Source organism: Artemia franciscana, chromosome 18 (genome assembly GCF_032884065.1).
Source record: "Artemia franciscana chromosome 18, ASM3288406v1, whole genome shotgun sequence".
NCBI lineage: Eukaryota > Metazoa > Arthropoda > Branchiopoda > Anostraca > Artemiidae > Artemia > Artemia franciscana.
Window position 1 is genome coordinate 5,608,443 of NC_088880.1, and position 22,592 is coordinate 5,631,034.

The 22,592-nt window shown below is 34.3% G+C and overlaps 1 protein-coding gene across 1 annotated transcript in view; it reads right to left on the reverse strand.

Moving 5' to 3' along the window:
* Positions 1 to 22,592, reverse strand: part of LOC136038530 (integrator complex subunit 4-like) — a 95,319-nt gene that overhangs the window by 31,140 nt on the left and 41,587 nt on the right. The window contains exons 8-10 of the mRNA XM_065721637.1: positions 15,349 to 15,523; positions 7,532 to 7,737; positions 898 to 1,156 (exon numbers count right to left, since the gene is read on the reverse strand). Of these exons, the coding sequence (XP_065577709.1) occupies positions 898 to 1,156; positions 7,532 to 7,737; positions 15,349 to 15,523 (640 nt within the window). The remainder of the gene's footprint in view (positions 1 to 897; positions 1,157 to 7,531; positions 7,738 to 15,348; positions 15,524 to 22,592) is intronic.

A 22,592-nucleotide genomic window follows, 5' to 3' on the forward strand; every position in this document is an offset into this window, starting at 1 on the left:
CAAATCTGAGCATTTTTGGTTCATAGTTTGTCTGGTGGTATTCAGATAATGTTCAAGAAAGTGTCGAGAAAAAACACCAAAACACAACTAGACCAGTTTCGACTATAGTTCATCAGAAGTAATGCAGAACGGCGTTGTGACATAATTGCTGTGATAATGTTATAGGCAATGCAACTTTAAAATAAAACTTGAAAACAGCAAACAAAGTCACTGGTTGACAGTTTGCCTACAACAATTCAGAAAGAGTTAGATGACGTTTGAGTTCCATTTGAGAATTACGTCTGACCGAGATTGATATTGATGAAAGATCGAATATGAAAGGTGTAGTATATGAAAGATAGAGATAAGTTACAGAGGTAGATATCAAGAAAACATTCCGATTTAGTTGTAGGTAAAAAAAAACTTTTTACCTGGAAAAAGTAATAAAACACACCTATAGTGAGAACTCGCATTTTTTTTTATCTTTTTGTGAGGACTAGTTATTTGATTTGGAACTGTGGTCAGTGGCATAGCTGTGTACGCTCAGCCAGAGTCGACCCAGCTCTACATGGATACCTGGAGAAATCTGGGGAAGGTAAACAGGAGGGGCGTGCGAAAGGACAAGATGGCTGGCCCCCAGCCTTCATCCTACTCCCTGGCTGAAGGGCCATGAAACGGAGATCAGCACCACTAGTAGGGACTGTAAAGTTCTAACCAGTATTCTTCCTTCGTTTACACCTGACGTATTCTTTCTTCTTTTACTCCATTGGTAGGTTGCCTCAACATCATAATGGTAATACGGCTTAAAAGCGATTTTCCGCTTTAGTGTATATTTGATGATTATCAATAGCAAAAAAATCATGTTATGAAATCAATAAAAAAAAACTTCGATCTGTAAAGACAATAAAAATCACTCACATGCAGGATCTTCTACATCTTCCTCTTTTGTGTCGAAAAAAGGATGAATGCCAAGGATAATTCTTAGAAGAGCATAAGTCTGGTTAGGGTGACGGCTTCCAACCTGCTGCAGACATTGCCAAACGCTCCTTTTATCCTCAGGATAACGTTTTAAATTTCTGAGCATTGCTCTCATTAGGGAGCGGAGGCACTGTTTGTTGCTTAGAGTACAAGCACCAAACATACGATGGAGACCCATCCTTATGTCCATACTTGAATCCTAGAAATAAAAACTGGATATTTCACAACACATGGGACATTGGGGATGACAACCACCATGAAACATCAAGACAATCACTAGCAGGGTTGTATCTAGGATTTTTATTCAGGAGGGGGGGGGGGTAACAAAAGAACGAAGAAGAGATTTATCTCCCACAGATTTTGTCTCAAACAGGTTTTTTAGTGTTTGTCTCTCTCTGTGTGTGTGCGTATACCATTGTCAAGAACCAAATTGGCCATTCGCTTCCTTTTTACTTTTGAGTGTCAAATTGGCTAGATCATATGATGAAACACCTTTAAATGGCAATTTTCAAAATTTTACACCTATTTCTTACTTTTGAAATATTTAGCCACGTTTATAGTTTCAATTTTGTATTCGTTTATTTTGATATATTTCCTACTACTACCTTTCCCCTTTCTTTTTTAGCTAGTTTTGGTAAAATTCTAGTTAATTGACTTCTTGCTATCTCGGAAAGGGTTTAGGTTAGGAAAATGAAACTTTCAGGAATGGGTCTATAGGCTAAAGTATGTCCCGGGAAGGTATTTTAAAGTACCCACCTCCACTCCTTCTCCCTCTAGAGGGCCCTGAAATTTGCCTACATGACAGGTCTGAAATTTTGACAAAACAACATTTTACCTTCATTTTCAGTTACTAGTTGCTTTTCCTCTGCCTTTAGTTCTGAAAATGCAATTTAATAATTGCATTTATTTATTTATTTATTTTAAATTATTAAAATAAATTTATTTATTTATTTATTATATATATAAAATATATATATATTTTAAATTATTTTAAAATTATTATTTTATATTATTTATTTTATTTATTATTTATTATTTATTTATTTATTTATTTTAAATTATTTGAGTAGAATTTTGAGCCATATCAGTGTTTCTTTTTCAAAATTTAGGAAGTGTATTTGCATATCTTTAAATGGAATTGAAGCTGAAAACAATTTTGTTGTACTTCAATTAAGCAGAAGATCTATTTTGCAAGGTTTCACTTTTATAACACACATATTTTTAAAGGTCATCAAAGGTTAGGGCCCTGTAGAGGGAGAAGGAGTGGAGGTAGTTGCTTCAAAATGCCTTACCGGGACATACTTTAGCCTGTAGACCCATCCCTGAAAGTTTCATTTTTCTAACCTAAACCCTTTCTGAGATAGCAAGATGTCAATTAACTAGAATTTTACCCTAGTTTTTACTATTCTTTTGGCGTCTTTCATTTTCTCTTTCCTTCTCTTGGTGTCTATTGTTCGACCGTAGACCTTTTCCACTGACAATACAGATTCTTGAAAAGACATTAAAGATTAGCAGTATAATAAGATCTTTATTAATCCGGATCGCCCAGTTGCAAACTGTGAGACAGAAACACTTGCAAACAACCATACTTGGCTGAAGGTGCAAGCCAACCGACCCAGACGGGGAGGGAGGGTATTTGCTGCTTTCAGACTTGACATTCTTGAGCGAGAAGAGAAGCATCATTAGCGAGGATGTTCGTCAGTGTCAAAAAACACTCAAGACAGTCCCATTATTTAAGCCAAGGTCTCCCTTGAGGTCGCTCAAAATCTAGACTATGAACTTGCATAGTCATGAAGATATTCAAAGTCAGTATATACATTGGCTTATCATTGTGTATTTGATTCGTCATTTGTCATAAATGGCCAATTATATGTATGCCATTTTGTTGTCGTATTATTTATTTATTTCGAGTCAACATATAAATTTGTATAACGATGGCTATGACTCTGATTTTTATATGTTCAGTGCCTTATCTTTTAATATGACATGAACTGCCACCGATGCCATGACCGTGTAAGGCGTTTGACAATAAAATCATTTCAGTTTGAGTATTATATAGCTAATCGCAATGGAATTGGATTTGGTTTCGATAGATGGGGACCCACAACGGCAAAAAATTCTTTACTGGGGTAATATTTCGTTCACTTCTGTTTTAGATTAGTTAAAACTTCCTCCCCGTGAATTTTTTTTTCTACAAGAATGCCCTGTCTGTCCATTCCTTATCCTTGTGGAGCAACATCTTTGCCCTATACTCATTAACTCATGCTTGGTGCTTTCTATAAAATACAGTTAAGTTACTGGAACAAAGCTAACTACTTATATTACCTCCAAAAGTTGTTGCGATAATCCTATTTTCAGAATTTTGAAATTTATATTGGCAAAATTCAAACTTAACGACAAATGATCGAAACTCAGAAAAGAATAGTAGAATGTAACTAAAACAATTTGAATCGCACCAGAATTTAAATATTAAGTGAGATATGAAGTGCTGGGTATAGAACTTTCCAATTTTCCCAAAATTTCTGCATTTTCCCTGAATTTTATTTTCCTTTCTGCACTGTCTTCTAGAAACTCAGACAGTCCACTTTTTATAGTCTGACAGTTTTTTTTTTACAACAGTAGCGATTAAATAATAATCTAGTTACAAATATATATTCCTAAAAATAATCAAACCAAATAATAGTACTTAGAATAAACTATTCTTTAATAATAATACAAAAATAACTTTTTAGATCCTTATTTGGGCCACATATTTCCTTGGGTTTTCCACATATTTTTCATGAGCATATTCTCTATCTTTTTGAATGCTTCAATATTATCTTATTCTTCTATTTGTTTTTTTTGTTTTTTTTTTAGATTTCATGTTTGAAAATTTTACCCTTTTTTTCTATTCCGTAAATATTTATTTTTGATTTTAGCCACGGTTATCTCAGAGGCTCATTGAACGCAAATGGGATCTTGCGCGGTAAAATTCTATTTTATACCATAGTTATGTACAGGGTGACCCAAAAAGATTCTTACCCATATTTTATTCGATAAAAAATCCGTTTTTAAACAAATATCCTTTCTGTTGCAGGACATGAAAGCTGAACCTTTGGATGATCGTTTGCAGCTATAGTTACCCCAAAAATGTCTTGGACCAATCAGGAGGAGATGTTCTCCCTGGAGATCTATTTTGCGACAAAATCATACCAGAGTGTACAAATTCAGTTTCGAAAACTTCCATTGTCGCAACTTTCCACCAAAATCACGATTGTTACTTGGGTTACGAAATTCAGTGAGCATGGGATGGTAGTGGACTTATTTCTAAAGCCACAGTGGGAACTTATTCAGGCAAGAAAGAAGAAAATATTGCTGTAGTGAGGGACTACACTGTCCAATTAAACGTGAGAACACGCCACAGTGACTCCCTTGTCATTCCGAGTTCTTGGCTGTGTCTACGTACTGATTTTCTAGGGCTGCGTCCTACTGAGTTCCTTACTGCAGCAATTTTTTCTTCTGTCCTTGCATTCCCTGCATGTCCTTGCACTCCTCTGTCATTCCGAGTTCTTGGCTGCGTCTATGCACTGATTTCCTAGGGTTGCATCCTACTGAGTCCCTTACTGCAGCAATTTTTTCTTCTGTCCTTGGATTCCTTGCATGTCCTTGCACTCCTTTGTCATTCTGAGTTCTTGGCTGCGCCTATGCATTGATTTCCTAGGGTTGCATCCTACTGAGTCCCTCACTGCAGCAATGTTTTCCTCTTTTTCCAGCCTGAATAAGTTCCCCCCTGTGGCTTTAGAACATAAGTCCACAACTATTTTAGAAAAATTCCTCCAAAATAGGTCGCAAAATAAGTTGCGACAATTGAAAAGTTTTCGAAACTGAATTTGTACACTCTGGTATGATTTTGTCACAAAATAGGTCTCCAGGGAGAATACCTTCTGCTGATTGGTCCAAGACATGCTTGGGGCAACTATAGCTGCAAACGATTATCCAAAGGTTCACCTTTGAAGTCCTGCAACAGAAAGGATATTTGTTAAAAAATAGATTTTTTATCGAATAAAATATGGGTACGAATCTTTTTGGGTCACCCTGTATATGAGCGTTGTGCGAATAACGTGAAGGACTTGCGGTCGATCCCTTGACGATTCATATATATTTTTTTTTAAACTTGTGATGGGACAGTGTGACCGATGTCTGTTTGGTTTTAAGGGACAATGAATTCGATATCACCGGCTGTAGCACTCAGAACCACATTGAGTCAGTGCATTAGCTTTTTTTAGATTTCAAATTCAAAATTTTACACTTTTTTTCTATTCCGTATTTTTTTTATTTTTAGCTACGATTATCTTAAAAGCTCATTGAAGGCAAAAAGGATCTTGCGCAGTAGGATTCTATTTCTTACCATAGTTATGCATGTGAGCGCCGTGAAAATAATGCGAAGGACTTGGGGTCACTAACCCGGCGAGTTATTTTTTTCCTTTGAACTTGTGGTAGGAGGAAACTGAACTGAACTGATTATGAGGGAACGAATTTGCATATCGGATACTGTAGCTCCTAGAACCAGGATAAATAAATGCATTGGCGTCTCCAAACAATCAAACAAGAAGAAGAAAGGTTGTACATGTTCTGTCAATTTAATTGAAAATACATTCAATTTATAATGCATAATTGTGTTTCATTAACCTGTAAGATTTTGATTGGATTTGGGGGTTGGGTGACCTCTTTTTCGTATTGTTACAAGTATTTATATTTTTCATTTTTGATAGATCCCCATTTATACAGCGATTGTGGCAGAGGAAAGTGCCAATAGAAACAATTATTGCAGTTTTATCTAAAGTTACAGTCAAGTGCGGGAGTGTTTGTTTTAAAATGTGAGTTCTTGTTTCTTTTATATTTGATTGTTTATATATTTAGTTTGGTTTAGTTGTCGTGGTATTTTTATAATGTCTTAAAAATAGTCTTAAATTGTTGTAATTTTCTCCTTTTTTGTTTTTTTTTCCGTTGAGAAAGGCTCCCGGAGGTGGGGCCGAAATATTCGGAGTATTTTTATTTCTTGTTAGTTAAAGTGTAGTTTTTATTTTATTTTGTTGTCACTGCTTTATTAAAAAAATTAAACCCGTTTTTTCTTCAATTATTTGTTTCGTAAATTTAAAGTGGCCGAACAGCAGCGCCATTTTAAAAGTGGACGAATTCAACGATTGTAATATCAAAGCAGTATAAAGGATTTCAGGCAATAAAGCACAATTTTCAAGTTTTTTAAACAAATTAAAATTAAGTGCTAAATAGGTTTAATTCCTCTACATTCAACTCCAATATTTCCAAGTAAATAGTATAAATGAAGAATTTATGTACCCTTGAGCGCGGCTGTGACTTTTTTCCATACCTATCACACAACAATAGAGCGCATATTTAAATACAACGTTTTAACATTTCTGGTATAGAAGTATCTGAGTCATCAGACCCGTTTAAACCTCAGTTTTAGATTATCCTAGATGAAAATGTAGCGAAATAAATGATTTTTTGGAAATTTTGAGGATTCAGGGCACGAGAATAAAATTGAAAATTACTGTTAAGAAAACTAAGTCACTTAGACTGGGAATTAGTTGAGAGGAAGAGGTGATGTTGGTCATCGAAAAGAACGATCAAGTGAATAGCTTCACTTACCTGGTAGCATTATTAGTAAAGATGGTGGGTGGAGTGAAGAAGGTAAGATTCAAATAGCAAATAGCAACAGTATTGCAAATAGCATGGACTGGAAAAGATTATGCTTTTCGGCCAACCGTCTAGGGCGAAAAGTAGGTCGTCCTCAGTTGGAATGGGAAGATGTCGTACGGAAATATTTACTAGAAATTGGGACTTCCAAGCACAGTATGAAAAGAGAGGCTTTAAATAGATTAGGATAGAAAATACATGCGTAGCTGTGTTGGCCTCATGCCGATGTTCCGAAACCATGCTCCGAAAAACGGAGCATGATCTGTTAAATGTTTTCCAGAAGAATTGTATTAAGGTTCTTTCGGGTACCCGTCTCATTGACCGTATTTTAGACAGTAAGCTGTACGAAAAAGGTGGTTCTATCCTAAATTCTAGTGCTATAATAAGAGAAATTTTGTGGCGGCTAGGACGCGTTCTGCCGATTAAGGATAACAAATTAAAAACGACCATCCTTTTCGGCAAACCCTGTTGGGCCAAACGTAGCGCAGGTCGTCCGCGAATGGAGTGGGAGGAGGTCGCAAGGAAGGGCTTGATGGACAATGAGACTTCTTTGGACAGTGTAAAGAGGGAGGCTATGGAGTGGGAGCAAACGTAGCTGTGTTGGCCTCAGGCAGCTTGGTGCTGCAGTGAGTTGTTAGTAGTAGTAGTAATAATGCATAAAAGCAGAAAATGGTAGCAATAGTAGTAATAATGCAAGGAAGGAAAGGAGACGAAGCAGAAAGCAAAAAAACAACATGACGAACATATACTAACTCGAAAACTCAGTCAAATAAAGTCAAAACGAGAAAAAAACTTAGCATATAAAAAAACTCAATAAGCTTATAAAGTCTGTCAAAAGATAAATTGTAAAAAATAAAAATAAAATAAACTCGCTTACCTCCATAAGACCAAGAATGGTATCCACCTGATCTTCTCTCAAAACAATTTTGGCAGCAATTTTAGTCAGAGAATTGATAGCCATGAGACGCACTCCTTCGATTTCATCATTAAACATGTCAACCAGAAAGTCGAGAGATAATTCAGCAAATTTTTGGTTTGAAACTGCTAAAGCACACAACGATTCTAGCGCAGCCATTCGAACCTCTGAAAAAGAAAACTGAAGTACAAATATGCTGTCACAGTTTTTGGATCCATACAGACAAGCTTATTTTGTTTTGGACAGAGGATAGGGAGGGGGGTCTTCATAAGATTTTAATTTGAGCCTACTGGAACCATTTTCATCCTTCTGAAGAATAGGGGGGATTTTCACCTTAATAAGATGCACTCACGTTTCCTCACTAGACACGTCTATAAGAAAATTGAGAGAAAATTCAGAAAATTTTGTTATTCAAAGCTACTAAAGCGTAAAAGGATTCTATGCAGTCAGTTCTGCCTCTGAAACGAATCCACAAATATTAGATCATATGTGCGATTACAATTTTCACATGTATACAGACAGAATAGTTCACAGGGAATGTCATCAAGGAGACTAATGCAAAAAATGGCAATAGGCCTTTTCTGAATTTTTTCTTGAGGGAGAATTTCTTTCTAAGACGACATCTTTCAATCTCATTATACATATGCCAACAAGCGAGCGGAAAATCATTCAGTGAATTTTGGATTGGAAGCTGGTGAAGTGATTCAAAATGATTGCAATATAGTTTTTTGGAAATCTGAGACAAACAAAATTTTATTGAAACACAAAACTGAAATGGTGAAGTTGCAGTCTTGATGTTTGGATGATGATGTTTGGTTTTGAATGATATTTGACAATCGAAAATATAAAAATTTTAATCCGTATAATCGAGATTTTTACCAAAATTTAAGAATATCTTCTTCAATGTTTTCTTCTGAGTTGTTTTCCACCAATATGATACTCTTCTTGTAATTCAATATTAAAATCAAATTAGTTCAGCGTTGATTGATATTTCAACATAATTTTAATATTAGTTCGGTGTATTTCTGATACAAAGACGCTTAAGTACAAGTCAATTCTAATTTTGAAACAAAACAAAAAACACTATAAGAAAAAACTACAATGTACTTCCTCCGGTTGCGATTTTTAGATGTTTTCAGTCAAAACTTTTTATAAGGAGGGTTCAGATGCTTTTTCAAAGAGTCTAATAAATTAATGGAGGTATTCAGCCATATTATCTAGATTTGAGAATATTTTAGGAGTGTTTTCCTCAATTATTCAACCAATCAATCAACGACAGTATCGGACCCGGAAGTCGAGAGACATTTCAGCAAATTTTGACCTTGAGCTGAACAAAACATATAATGATAACATATGAAACATAACGAAAAATATAAATGAATAAACAAAACATAACATAATGAAACATATAATGATAACAAAGCAGCCTGTCCAACCTCTTAAATAAAAAAATAACTGGAAATACCAGAAATCCTTGAAAATACTTTCTACATTAGAAAACTGGAACACATTGAAATTATGGAATCAAAACTCAAAAAAATTGCAGCTTGTACAATTGAAAAACCTCAGGTTGTGTCCCTTAACAAAAGGGGCCCAAAACATGGACACCGACAAAGGAGGGCAGGGGGGCTACGGTCCCCCTGGAAATTTGGGATTACATAGTAATTATAAGGAAACCAAAGGAAAAAGAGTAGAATAAGGGAAAACCATGGAAAAAATGTGTGTTGCCCCCATTGTTGGCTGCCTGTCAACAGCTTTCGACCCTTAATAAGGAATATTTAATCTCTGCTTTGTGACTGTTTGACCCCTTTCCAGTTTTCCCCAAATATGTTTCTATATGATTTGGTTGGAGTAACACAAAAATAAATTCTTCATAGTAACGAATGGTAAGTAAATAACAATCCTTGTCAATAACGAAAATGTAAGAGCCTAACTACTGATACTATCCAATAAAAGAGACAGCTTTTTATGGTGATCCTAAATATGTATTTGATTATTAGTAATTAGTGCAGTTATTAGTACACAAAAAAGTTCGTATAATTATAGAAAACACAAAGAAAACAACTTAATAAGGGACAATTTCGGTAAAAACATGCCGTCAATTTTTGCTGGCATTGCAGGAGTACCCATGACCTGATATACGAAGCCACTATAATGGGAAATATTTCTCCTGAATGGAATGCTGGGAATTTTTGTATTTTCCCCCCTGAATGGATACATTTTTGTTTTGTTTTTTATTATCATTTTTTTTTTCAGGAGTGGTTGTATTTATCTAGTTGTCACTTTGAAAAAGATTTAATCTTTTACAGAAGGTGTCGAATATATTGGTCTTTGGTATTCAAAATTAGATTAAAAATATTGAATTCAAATTTTTCATTTGATTTTCTAATTTTAGTTTTAACGTTTTACTAGTTTTATAAATTAAATAAACAAGTAACAGATTTGCTAGTGAAGACTAGTGAAGATATTTTTGGTTTCTCTAAGCCCAACGAAAGAAAAAGAAATTCCATTCCTTGTTGGATTGCAAACTGTGAAAAAACTTGGCTGAAAAAAAAGAGAAATCAATATGCAAGACATCCAACAATAAATAGCAAAATAGAGACGAATAGGGCCGCCGCATTTAAAAAAAAAAGCTATATCCAAGAAACAAGAGAAGGATGAAAAAAACTAATTGAAGAAAATTTTTTACATAATATAAATATAAAAGATATGTGGCGAAATTTCAAAATTTATACAGGCCCAAAAATCCCCTAAAAATTCCTATTCTCCTCAAAAAGGATGACATGGAGTTCACAGTTCCAGAAGATTATATGAAAACCCTCCTAGATAATTTTATAAAAAATGACCAAGGGTATCAGTATCAAGCACCAACTAATATAACTGAAGATAATAATAACCAACCCCAAATGGAACCGTTCACTATTGAAGAACTAGAAACTGCTATAAAGAAAATAAAGCCAGGAGCACCTGGCCCTGATCAAATACATAACTTAATGCTCAAAAATTTACCAGAGGAAGCCAAAAATATTCTTCTGATTCTATTTAATAAGTTCATCAAAGAAAGATACACTCCCAAAGAATGGAGAAAGACGTCCATAATCCCAATACCCAAAACAGGAAAGGATCCCTCTAACCCAGATTCATATAGGCCCATTTCACTAACATCTTGCTTCTATAGACTAATGGAACATCTGATTAAAAATTCCTCCCAAATTGGAGCAGAACTGACGGCTTAGTTAGACTTGAGGACCAAATAAAACAGGGCTTCAAATGCAAGAAAGATACATTTGCCGTTTTCCTAGACATGAAGTCTGCATTTGACCCAGTTGACCTGGATAAACTTTTAAAGAAAACAAGGGAAATAGGTATACCTGCCAATTGCGTAAATTAGCTTTCTAGCTTTGTGAGAAATCGTGAGGTTAGGTTAGCTGCTAGTGGGTATTGTACAAATTTTCAGCTTAAAAATAATTTGGGTCTACCCCAATGGGGAGTTTCAAGTCCTACTTTTTTTTTTTTTATGCAGTGACTTGGACATGTCCACTGTCCTTGGCTGCAAAGCTTATATTTATGCTGATGACATTGCCGTGGTAACAACTGGGAAAACACCCCTTTTTTTACAGTCAGTGATGCAAAAAGCATTAAATAATGTTCAACAATGGTGAAGCGAGAATAATATGACATTATCACCAGAGACAACAGTTGGTATGCTATTCTTAAAAAATAATAATACTGCAGTACCACAAGTAAACGTTGTTAATCAGGCTATTAGGCTAGATGACTCTTTCTGCTACCTAGGCCTAATTTTTTAATAGTAAAACGACATGGTTGAGATACATAGAGTATTTGTTAGGCAATATTAGGAGTAGATTAAACCTTATAAATGTAATGTGCCTAGGGAAAAAGGGTGCTCCTTTTAAGTGTCTTAGCAAAAGTATAAAGGCTGCTATTGTTAGTAAGTTTGATTATGGTAGCTCTATATATGGTGATGCTAGTCAGGAGAATCTCAAAAAGTTAGATACAGTGTTCCACAGTGTGCTTAGGCGATCCATTGGTTGCCTAAATAGTACCCCTATCCCAGCACTGATGATTGAATTGGGGGTGAGCACGCTCAAGCTACGACGAGACAGGTTAGTTGTGGAGTATTTCACTAAAAATCTAGTTTAAATGGGGATATAATCAAGATAGAAATTATAAATAATTATAATAGTGATGTAAGTTTTAAGGATAGGAATACTCCACCTTTTTACAGGTGTAATAATTTGCTTTCAAATGAGTGCCCAAATATAGTACCAAATGAGATAGTTTTTTAAGATAATATTTTAAATATGCTATGTGCAATAAAGAATAATGTGTATTTTCCTGTACCTGACCGCGGGGATGATAATAACTTGACTCTCAAACATGACTGGCTAAGACAAACTGACCACTTAAGAGACAATATACAAATTTTTACTGATGGCTCCAAGCCAGATAGGGGTACTGGCTGTGCATTGGCGGTCCCAGTATGTCAGTTTCATGTAGCTTTAAGTTACCAGGAGCCTGTCTATTTTTACAATTGAGACGATTGCTATATATAAGGCATTGGAATTCATTAAGTCATATGGGTATGCACGGAGTTGGATGATATGCTCTGACTCAGCATCACCCCTTAAGTACCTGATGAATGAGCATGAACCTAGTCGCGAATTTGTTTGTAATATCCACCAAATAGTTAGGTCATTAGAGATTGTGGGAAATAATATACTTCTGGTCTGGATCCCAGCACATGTGGGAATTGCTGGAAATGAATCTGCTGATATAATGGCAAAGTGGGTTGTTTTAAATGGTCAGATTATAAGTGTAAAACAGACTAAAAATGAATATTTTACATGTATTTATAAGATGTTATGTGATAGAGATACCGATAATTTTATTAGAAATTGCATAAATCCAATTTTAGAACTTTATGACTATAAGGTACCACCTGATGGACTTGTGCATGATGTTAGATCTGTTGCTGTTACTGTTTTTAGATTGAGGACAGGTCATGGCAAAACCCGTTCAGTTTTACATAAATTGGGGAGAGTTAGCTCGCCCTTCTGAGATATTTGTAATGAGTATGATGATGTTAGGCATATTCTCATGAAGTGCACAAAATATGAAGTACAAAGAAATGTGTTTAGAAACCAAATTATAAAGTATTTTGGTGCATTTACAATGAGAGCAACCCTAAATCAGGCTAAATCCCCTAAGTGGGTCCATAGAAAGACTATGTTTTTGCTGACTAGGTATATAAAGAGTTGTAATCTACATAACATTCTCTGATTTTTTTTTTTTTTTTTTTTAGTTATAATGTATTGACTTTTATATTCATTGTATTGACCTTTTTATTTCGTATTTACGTTTCCTTTTAAAGATTTTTTAAGTGTAGTAATCTGTATTAACTTCTATTTTTACTGTATTGACCAATTCATTTTTTTTTTTTTTTTTTTTTTTTTTTTTTTTTTTTTTTTTTTTTTTTTTTTTTTTTTTTTTTTTTTTTTTTGGTATTTTAGCCTTATTTAAATCTAAGCATGTTTCTTTTCACAGATATTTTAAGCAATAATAGCAGAATAGAGATGTGATATACATACTAGTGCCAGTGATTTAAGCAGGAGCACTCTTTAAGCAGGATTTAAGCAGGAGTACAACGTCCTAGTACTCTCCCAAGATATCTTAAGTGTTGAAATGGCCTGTGCCGAAATTTTATTTGTGTGTTTCTCAAAGTGACGTGACTTCATAAGCCCAAGTTTTAAAAGAGGATCGCACGTATAAGAGCGGTTGATTCGCTCAAATGTCAATTAAACTACAAAAACAACAACATATTTTACTTTGAACAAACTACTTTGATACTGCGTTACTTTTTATAAGCAATTGAGTCTAAAGGCATTATATATTTTGGTATTTGATAACCAAGTTCAAAACTTTCGATGTTGTTAAAAGATATCCGTCCAAGCTACGGCATTGCTCAACAGAACTGAATGCTGGGAGTTAATATCTTTTGCAAGCAGGCTATTGTTTTGTGTATTTTTTTTGTAATTAATTACTTTTTTCATTTTAATATACTTTTACTTTAGTTGACATACTTTTTCCATTGCCTTTAGAAAAATGTTTGTCTCTAAGCTTCATAAAAAAAATCTAGCAAGTTTTTTCCAACTGACAGTAAGGAGCAGCATTAAAACTTAAAACAAACAGAAATTACTACGTATATGAGGGGATTTGCCCCCCTCCTCGGCACATCACTCTTCACGCTACATTTTTTCGGCACTTTTAAGTTCTAATGTTGCTCCTTACTTTCAGTTGAGAAAACTTGCTTTACTTAAATTTAATTTCTGATCGTTTTTCAAATAACTTCCGGATACCTGACTTCACCTCCATGGAAAAATCCCCCCCACAGAAATATCCTCTGGGCAACTCAATCCTGGCGAAAATTTACCCGGACAATTACTCTTAGCATCTCCACGCCTAAAATTGAATTGGTAAAGGAGAATGCAAGACATATACAGAAATTTCGAATAGGAATTCTAGCAAATTTACCCAGTGAAAAGTTGACGCCCTGGAAACTTCCCTCTCCATAAAAAACTCTCCCCACGCAAAATCCTGCCGGCAGAAAAGTCGGTCTCCCCTCCCTACCTGAAAAATGTATGCATACTTCCCATTAGCAAATAAAACGATAGGTAAATTTCATAAATTAAATACCTTTCCCTAGGGGAAGTAGAGGGTTATTTTATCGCTAAAGACATAGTTATTGGGCCTTTCAATTATGCTGAAGAAAAAAAATATCCCAAAATTTTGATCAGACAATTTTGGGAAAAAAGGTGGTGTGGGAGAGGCCTAGTTGCCCTCCATTCTTTTTGGTCACTTAAAAAGAGCACTAGTACTTTTCATTTTCATTATACTTAGCCCACTCTCGAAGTTTTAGGTCCACTGGGTCGACACGATCACCCTGGGAAAAAAGAAAAAAAAATCAAAGAAACAAATAAACACGTAACCGTGATCTTTCTTGTGGCAAAAATTACAAAAATCCACATATGAGCTTGAAATCTCTACAGTAGGGTTCATTGATACGTTGAATCCGATGGTGTGATTTTCATCAAAATCCTAGAGCTTGGAGGGAGTCTCTCCCCTTTTTTCAAGAATCATAAAAATTTTCTCTTGCTCGTAGCTTTTGATGGGTAAGACTAAACCTAATGAAATTTATATATTTGGAATCAGCATAATAAGCCAGTTCTTTTGATATATCCATTGGCATCAAAATTAAATTTTTTAAAGTTTTAATTACTACTAAGCCGGGTCGTTCCTTACTGTTCGTTATCACCAACTGTTTTAATACCCATCAAAATTTAAATCTATATCTTTGAAATATTGATCGTTTTTTCTGCGTTACCAAAAGCATTGTATACATAGAACTTTACAGTTTTATGAAATCTAACAAACAAATAGAAAAAGTTTTTCAACTAAAGTAAGGAGGAAGTGTAAAACTTGAAACAAACATAAATTATTCTGTAGGGGGCTTTGATCTTCAAATGATCCATAAAAAGTTGTACTGATAAATGTCTAGTATATCTTGTTTTGTTGGGGGGGTTCAGACTTTGGCCCAAGAAGAAGCACTGAGCAGGGAAGGATGGAGATGTGTTCGTCAGTGTGGGTCTCAGTTGGCTCCACAATTTGCAACAGTTAACGCTATTCAGTAGTATGAAAATATTGCTTATTATTATTATTGATACTGATTCTCATCTGTTCATAATCTAAGTAATTACCAAGAAATTCATCTTCGAGTCCATGAACAAAAGCTCCGCAGGATCCAGAGGAGATCAAATTTATTGAATCCGTGTCTAATACTTCTAAGGGTCTATCTTCTCCCCAGCGAGACCCGGTGGCCCATTTCCCGGTTTCAACCAAATCCTTGATAATCTCATGACCAGTTCTTTTTCTCTGAAGAAAACAAAATATAAATAAAACGAGATTAGCCGTTATTTAACAACAGGAAAAAAGGTAAGAGTAAACTACAAAAAACAAAATAAGAGAAACAAGAATGTAAGTAACAAAATAAAATAAGTTATTTGTAATTAACTATCTCCAACATCCTCAGCGAACTACATAAAACGAAATAATAACCAAAGTAATATTATAATGTTAGGTGGTATACCATCACATTCATCATGCAATATAATACGATCTAAATAATGTTATATGTATCATAATCATCTTATTCTTATATTTATTTATTTTTATCAAAGAGAAAACATTTAGAGTGTAGGCCTATTTTTTCCCTAGCAAAGCAAAGTAACGTTTTACTCTTTACAAGGCACAGGGGGCGTTAGATCTACTCTAGTCTGTGGTAGTTTCTGTTCGTCTTAAGTTTCCCTTCATCATTTATTTATCGTTTGATTTTGACTTGATTACACATTTGTCACCTCTCATGCATTATTATCTTGTGATTTAATTTCCAGTAATTGTGTTTCTTCTTCTTCAGTTTCTTAATAGGTTCATTTATTGTTTGTTCGGTTTTGGGTTCTATTCTTATTGATAGTAGAAGTCTTAGTAGTAGCAGTGGTAGGAATCACAGGAGTAGTAGTGGTAGTCATAGTAGTCCCAATCGTAGTAGCCGTAGCAGTAACAGCCGAAGCATTAGTATTCTTAGCTGAAGTTGTTGTAGTGCTACTATTCGTTGTAGTTTTAGCAACAGTGCTCGTAGCAGTAGCAGTTGTAGTAGTCGTAGCGATAGTTGACGCGGCAGTAGTCGTAGTAGTTGTAGCCATAGCAGCACTAGTTGTAGTAGGAGCAGTCGGAGCAGGAGTATTCTTAGTAGTAGTGGCTGCAAAAGCAGTATTTATAGTAGTATTAGTCGAAGCAGTCGTATCTGTAGTAGTACTACTCCCAGCAGCCGTAGCTGCAGTTTTAGTAGTCGTAGTAGCAGTAATTGTAGTAGTTGTAACCGTAATTCAAATAATCATGGTAGTAGTAGTCATTAGTGTAGCGGCTGTAGCAGTAGCAGTCGTAACAGTAGTATTCGTTGTCATAGTTGTATGCACATAGTGCGTTTGGCTAGTTCAACATCCCCCAGAATATGCTCTGATATTTTCAACTTGCTATCCTAAGACGTTCTTAAGATATTGCTTATGCACCCTTTTGATAAATTGCACGTACATCGTATATTTTGATTTAGTTCACCATTTCCCCCAATACTCCCTAAATGTTTCACCTTAATAACCTTAGCCTTTGTCGATATACTCCCCCCTTTCAAATTATAAAACCCACGTGTAAACAATGGGCAACTTGCATGACTTACAGCTCTTACAAGGGCTGTTAGGGGCTTGTCATCCCCGGAGGCATAGTTATTGAACCTTTCAACCATTTTGAACAAAATCGTTATTCCTAAATTTTGACCAGATATGTGTCTGTGAAGGGCAGCTAAAAGGGGCGTGGGAGGGGCCTCTAATCACTTTTGACTCTTAAAAAGCGCACAAAAGTTTCAATTTCCAATCAAACAAGCGTCCTCCGAAGTTTCTCAAGCAACTCTTTTCATACGAAGTAGTCTGGACAAAAAATAAATACTACTATAAATACTTAGAGCCCACATCGATCTTTACTCAGGTCGCGCCCCTGATATCAAAAATATTCGTAACCCCTTTTATGAACTAAGCACAAAGATTAAAAAGCTTTTATTATTACTAAGAAAATTTATATTTATTGGATTACCAGTATGACTTTCAGTATAACTGTATTTTAAATTTAATTTAAAAGCTTGGATATGATTTTTGAGTTATTAGAATTTGTTTTATACAATACTTATATAAGATTTGATGGTGATTTGTACAAGCAAATCGTGGGAATTCCCATGGGGGGGGGGGGGGAATGCCAGCCCATTTATAGCTGACTTGTTTTTAAGTCAACTAGAACATAAATATATGATGGATAAGAATAATCCAAATAATTTAAAACATGTTTTGTCAAATAATAAAAGATATTTAGATGATATTTTGGTCTTAAATTGTAAGGATTTCATTGATATTTCTAAAAATATATATCCATCAGAGCTTACTCTTGGACCTAGGTCATGGCGCTGGTCATGAAGATCATTTCTTACATTTAAATATTAATATTTGTGATAATAATAAATTAAGCTTTAAAATGTATAATAAAACGAATGATTTTGATTTTGAAGTGATTAGTTTCCCATTCCCTGAAAGTAATATACACTCATATATCACATATTCGACATATTCGGCGTATATATCCATCAGAGCTTACTCTTGAACCTAGTCATGGCGCTGGTCATGAAGATCATTTCTTAGATTTAAATATTAATATTTGTGATAATAATAAATTAAGCTTTAAAATGTATAATAAAACGGATGATTTTGATTTTGAAGTGATTAGTTTCCCATTCCCTGAAAGTAATATACACTCAAATATCACATATTCGGCGTTTTTCTCACAGTTACTTCGTTATGCAAGGATTTGTAGTAATTATATTGATTTTAAAAATAGATGTAAAATCTTAAGCCAAAAATTGATATCAAGATGTTTTTCTGCAAATAAATTAACTTGGCAATTTAAAAAATTTAGTTTTCATTATAGCGAACTTTTAAATAAATATCAAAAGAATTATCGGGAAATACTTAAAGAAATTTTCAACTAATTTCGGAGGTTCGACAAATGATGATGCAGCGCCATTTATTTTGAATTGTGTTTCTAATAGAGCGTATTTTTTTTAAAAATAGCCACATGGTAAAGATGAATTCTATAATTGTTTTGTTCATTCAATTTTTTTGTAATGTGTTAATATTTGTGATTTGGTAAAATTTATCATATTTGGTTTACCTATTGTTGCTAAAAAGAGGGATATATTAACAGGATAAGCTTGTTTTGGTGTTACTTGGTTGTTTTACATTTGCTTTTTTTTCATAGGGGTGTATTTTGGGGGTGATACCTGACACGGGGATGCCATGGATATTCTATGGTAGCCACAACACTTGGCTGGGTAGAGAATTTAATGTGGCGAAACCCTATAGGCAAGTGTATTCTCCTGATGAGCCCTTGTGTTGGGTTGTTGCCTCTGAATTATTTGTCTTTATTGTTTCTATTGTTTGGTAAATGACGACTTATACTTATTGACGACATGACTGCCTGTCCATGGATTATTTTTTATGGTTGATTGTGTATGGCTATGCTGTTTGACCTATGTGATTGTATGGATGAGTAGGGTTAAGGCCTCATTCAAGTGCTGGTCTATATTAGTCACTAATTTAGGAAAACAGTCTTCCTTTTCTCCTTCTGTCTCTTTTTTTTTATGTGTTTGTGCTGTTGCATTGGTGATTTCTCTTTTCATGATATAGCCTCTTTTTTATGTCAAGACGGCACCATAGGTTTGTTACAACAATTTTGGGAAAAATATGAATTTCACCTTAAATTCTTGACCTACTTAAGTCGTTCTTGCGACCTGAAATGTCAACAATGTAATATATTGTAATTACTTATCGTTTAATTAATTTTAAAAAAAATACTTGTCTTTTCACACGAGAAAATGCCATGCATAACATGCCAGGTGCCACGACATGCCATGTACCATGATTAAAAACTGGAGAACTAAGGTCGACGCCAAAAAATTCAAAAGTTTGCCCTTGGGACTTATGCATAGTCATGACAAATATGAGTCGAAGTGAAAATTAGTGTCGTACATCCAAGTTGATTTTTACTAGAGTCCACTGTAACTCGAGATAAGTGAACTTCTTTTCTTGATTTTTCCCTAGTAATTATATTCGCCATAATTATGTTGTTACATAATTCAGTAACAATAATACGGGTCCCATTACAAATCCCTTCTGAGATATCTAAGTTACGCAAAAGCATAACTATAGTATTTTTCTAAATTTTTAAGGCATGTGGTGGTTATTCTGCAGTTTTAATTGAATTGAGGAATGCTGGAGTAAATTCAATTCCTCCTTTTTCTTTATCTTTAACAAAATCAAACTTTTATACGATTTGTATTCTCATGGGAGACAATCGACAAGTTTCACACTTATTGTACTAGCTTCTTTGTTGATTGAAGCTAAAACGAATCGATCCTTCATTAATTGAAACTTCGTTTAGACAAACATTTTCCAAAAACTTCACCAATTAAATTGCCAATGGAAATAACGTTTTCCGGTAACTCAATTTCATTTAGAAGATTTTTAGGAAGCTTTCCATTTCCCAGTTCGAGAATCACATGCTCGGTGTCGCATGTCTTCTAATCGCGCGTGTCTTTGATCTTCATTTTCATTCTTGACACGCTCTAATTCTCGTTTTCGCTTAACTTCTAACCGCCCGTGTCTTTGCTCTTCTTTTTCATTTTGACACGTATTTCTAACCGTATTTGTCTATCTTCTTTATTTTTAATTTTGATTACTTCAGACAATTTAGCAATGCCCTTTGCTTTACCTGCCCGTTTTGGAGTTATCGCAACTGATAACTGTTGATCAGTCAATTTTCATGTTGTCAATTTTCATATCTCATCACGATTGATAGTTCAAGTGTTGGTTCAAAAGAAACATCATTTATAGTAACTGCAACTGCAAATTTTCGTTTTTTTGGGGCTTGCTACAGACATTGCGTTGGATAAATAACTGATTACGTTGAAAACTTAGCTATCTTATTTAAAATATGAATGACAGCATACAACGTCATATAAGGAAACTTTTTTGTTAATACATGATGTCATTGCAATATAAGGAAACTTTCATTTTAGTACACGACGTCATTTGCAAAAAACGAAAATTAAGGATCTTAATGAATTTTCACAAACTTCTGACCTATCTAGATCTTTTTATAATGTGAGAATATCCCAAGATACCGATTTTCCCTACAAGATACCAATATCGTAGTAGCGTCTTTAGTCTGCGAGAGGCCATGAATTCCACCTACCAAAGCAAACTTTCATTATTAGGCCACACGAACCATTTAGAGACGATAGAAATGACACTAGATTTTAAGCATGAAAAATGACAGAAAAAGAAATTTTTAATTTGATTTTGTTATCAAAAAACACTTTCTTTCAACAGAAAAAAAAATAAGAGTGCTTTCAATTTCAAAAGGAAAATTGGCAAAGGGATATTTTTGTTTCTACTAAGAGATTGCGAAATTCTAGACGAAAATGAAAAAAAAATTAAATAGAAATTTACCAGTAGGTACCTATAGCGATTAATATCCTTAGACTTGTACCGGACATTAGCTGTCTATAAAGTGTTGTCCCTTTATGATCCCAATTCAGAAGATATTTAAATTCATTTTCAAACGAGGTTAAAAAGAGACGATTGGGTCTATGGGTCCGTAAATTATCGAACAAACGTTGAAACCCTGGGTTTCAACATCGTTGAAACCCTTCCAGGGTCGATACCCATATAAAGAGAAAACAAAAGCTAGAGAAAATAAAAATATAGAAATAAACATGAATTTAAAAAAAAAATACCTTTATATTGGATATAACCGTTTTATTAAGCATTTTTTTTAAACTTTTGGCAACACAAATGTAAAAAAAAAAGCAAAAAATTTAATATAGCATATTTCATACTGTTTAAACTACTGAAACTTATATCAGAGATAAGCGCATGGCCTAAAAATTTTGGCGACACATAACCAAGAAAAAGGAGAAAGCACAATTTTCGCTTACCCTTATATCTGACATACTCTCATATTTGACATAAGCTTTTTATCGAGTGTTTGTTCTAAAAATTTTGGCGACACATAACCAAAAAAAAAGGAGAAAGCACAATTTTCGCTTACCCTTATATCTGACATACTCTCATATTTGAGATAAGCTTTTTATCGAGTGTTCGTTCTAAAAATTTTGGCGACACATAACCAAAAAAAAGGAGGAAACACAATTTTCGCTCACTCTCATATCTGACATAAGCTTTTTATCGTGCCTTTGTTCTAAAAATTTTGGCGACACATAACAAAAAAAAGGACAAAACACAATTTTCGCTTACTCTCATATCTGACATAGGCTTTTTATCGAGTGCTTGTTCTAAAAATTTTGGCGACACATAACCAAAAAAATGGAGGAAACACAATTTTCGCTTACCCTCATATCTGACATAAACTTTTTATCGAGTGTTTGTTCTAAAAATTTTGGCGACACATAACCAAAAAAAGGAGGAAACACAATTTTCGCTTACTCTCATATCTGACATAAGCTTTTTATCGAGCGTTTGTTCTAAAAATTTTGGCGACACATAACCAAAAAAATGGAGGAAACACAATTTTCGCTTACCCTCATATCTGACATAAACTTTTTATCGAGTGTTTGTTCTAAAAATTTTGGCGACACATAACCAAAAAAAGGAGGAAACACAATTTTCGCTTACTCTCATATCTGACAAAAGCTTTTTATCGAGCGTTTATTCTAAAATTTTGGTGACACATAACAAAAAAAGGACGAAACACAATTTTCGCTTACCCTCATATCTGACATAAGCTTTTTATCGAGCGTTTATTCTAAAAATTTTGGCGACACATAACCAAAAAAGAAGGAAACACAATTTTCGCTTACTCTCATATCTGAGAATAAACTTTTTATCGAGCGTTTGTTCTAAAAATTTTGGCAACACATAACCAAAAAAGGGGGAAACACAATTTTCGCTTACTCTCATATCTGACATAAGCTTTTTATCGAGCGTTTATTCTAAAATTTTGGTGACACATAACAAAAAAAGGACGAAACACAATTTTCGCTTACCCTCATATCTGACATAAGCTTTTTATCGAGTGTTTGTTCTAAAAATTTTGGCGACACATAACCAAAAAAAGGAGGAATCACAATTTTCGCTTACTCTCATATCTGACATAAGCTTTTTATCGAGCGTTTGTTCTAAAAATTTTGGCGACACATAACCAAAAAAAAGAAGGTAACACAATTTTTGCCTACTCTCATATCTGACATAAGCTTTTTACCGAGCGTTTGTTGTAAAAATTTTGGCGACATATAACCAAAAAAAAGGAGGAAACACAATTTTCGAAA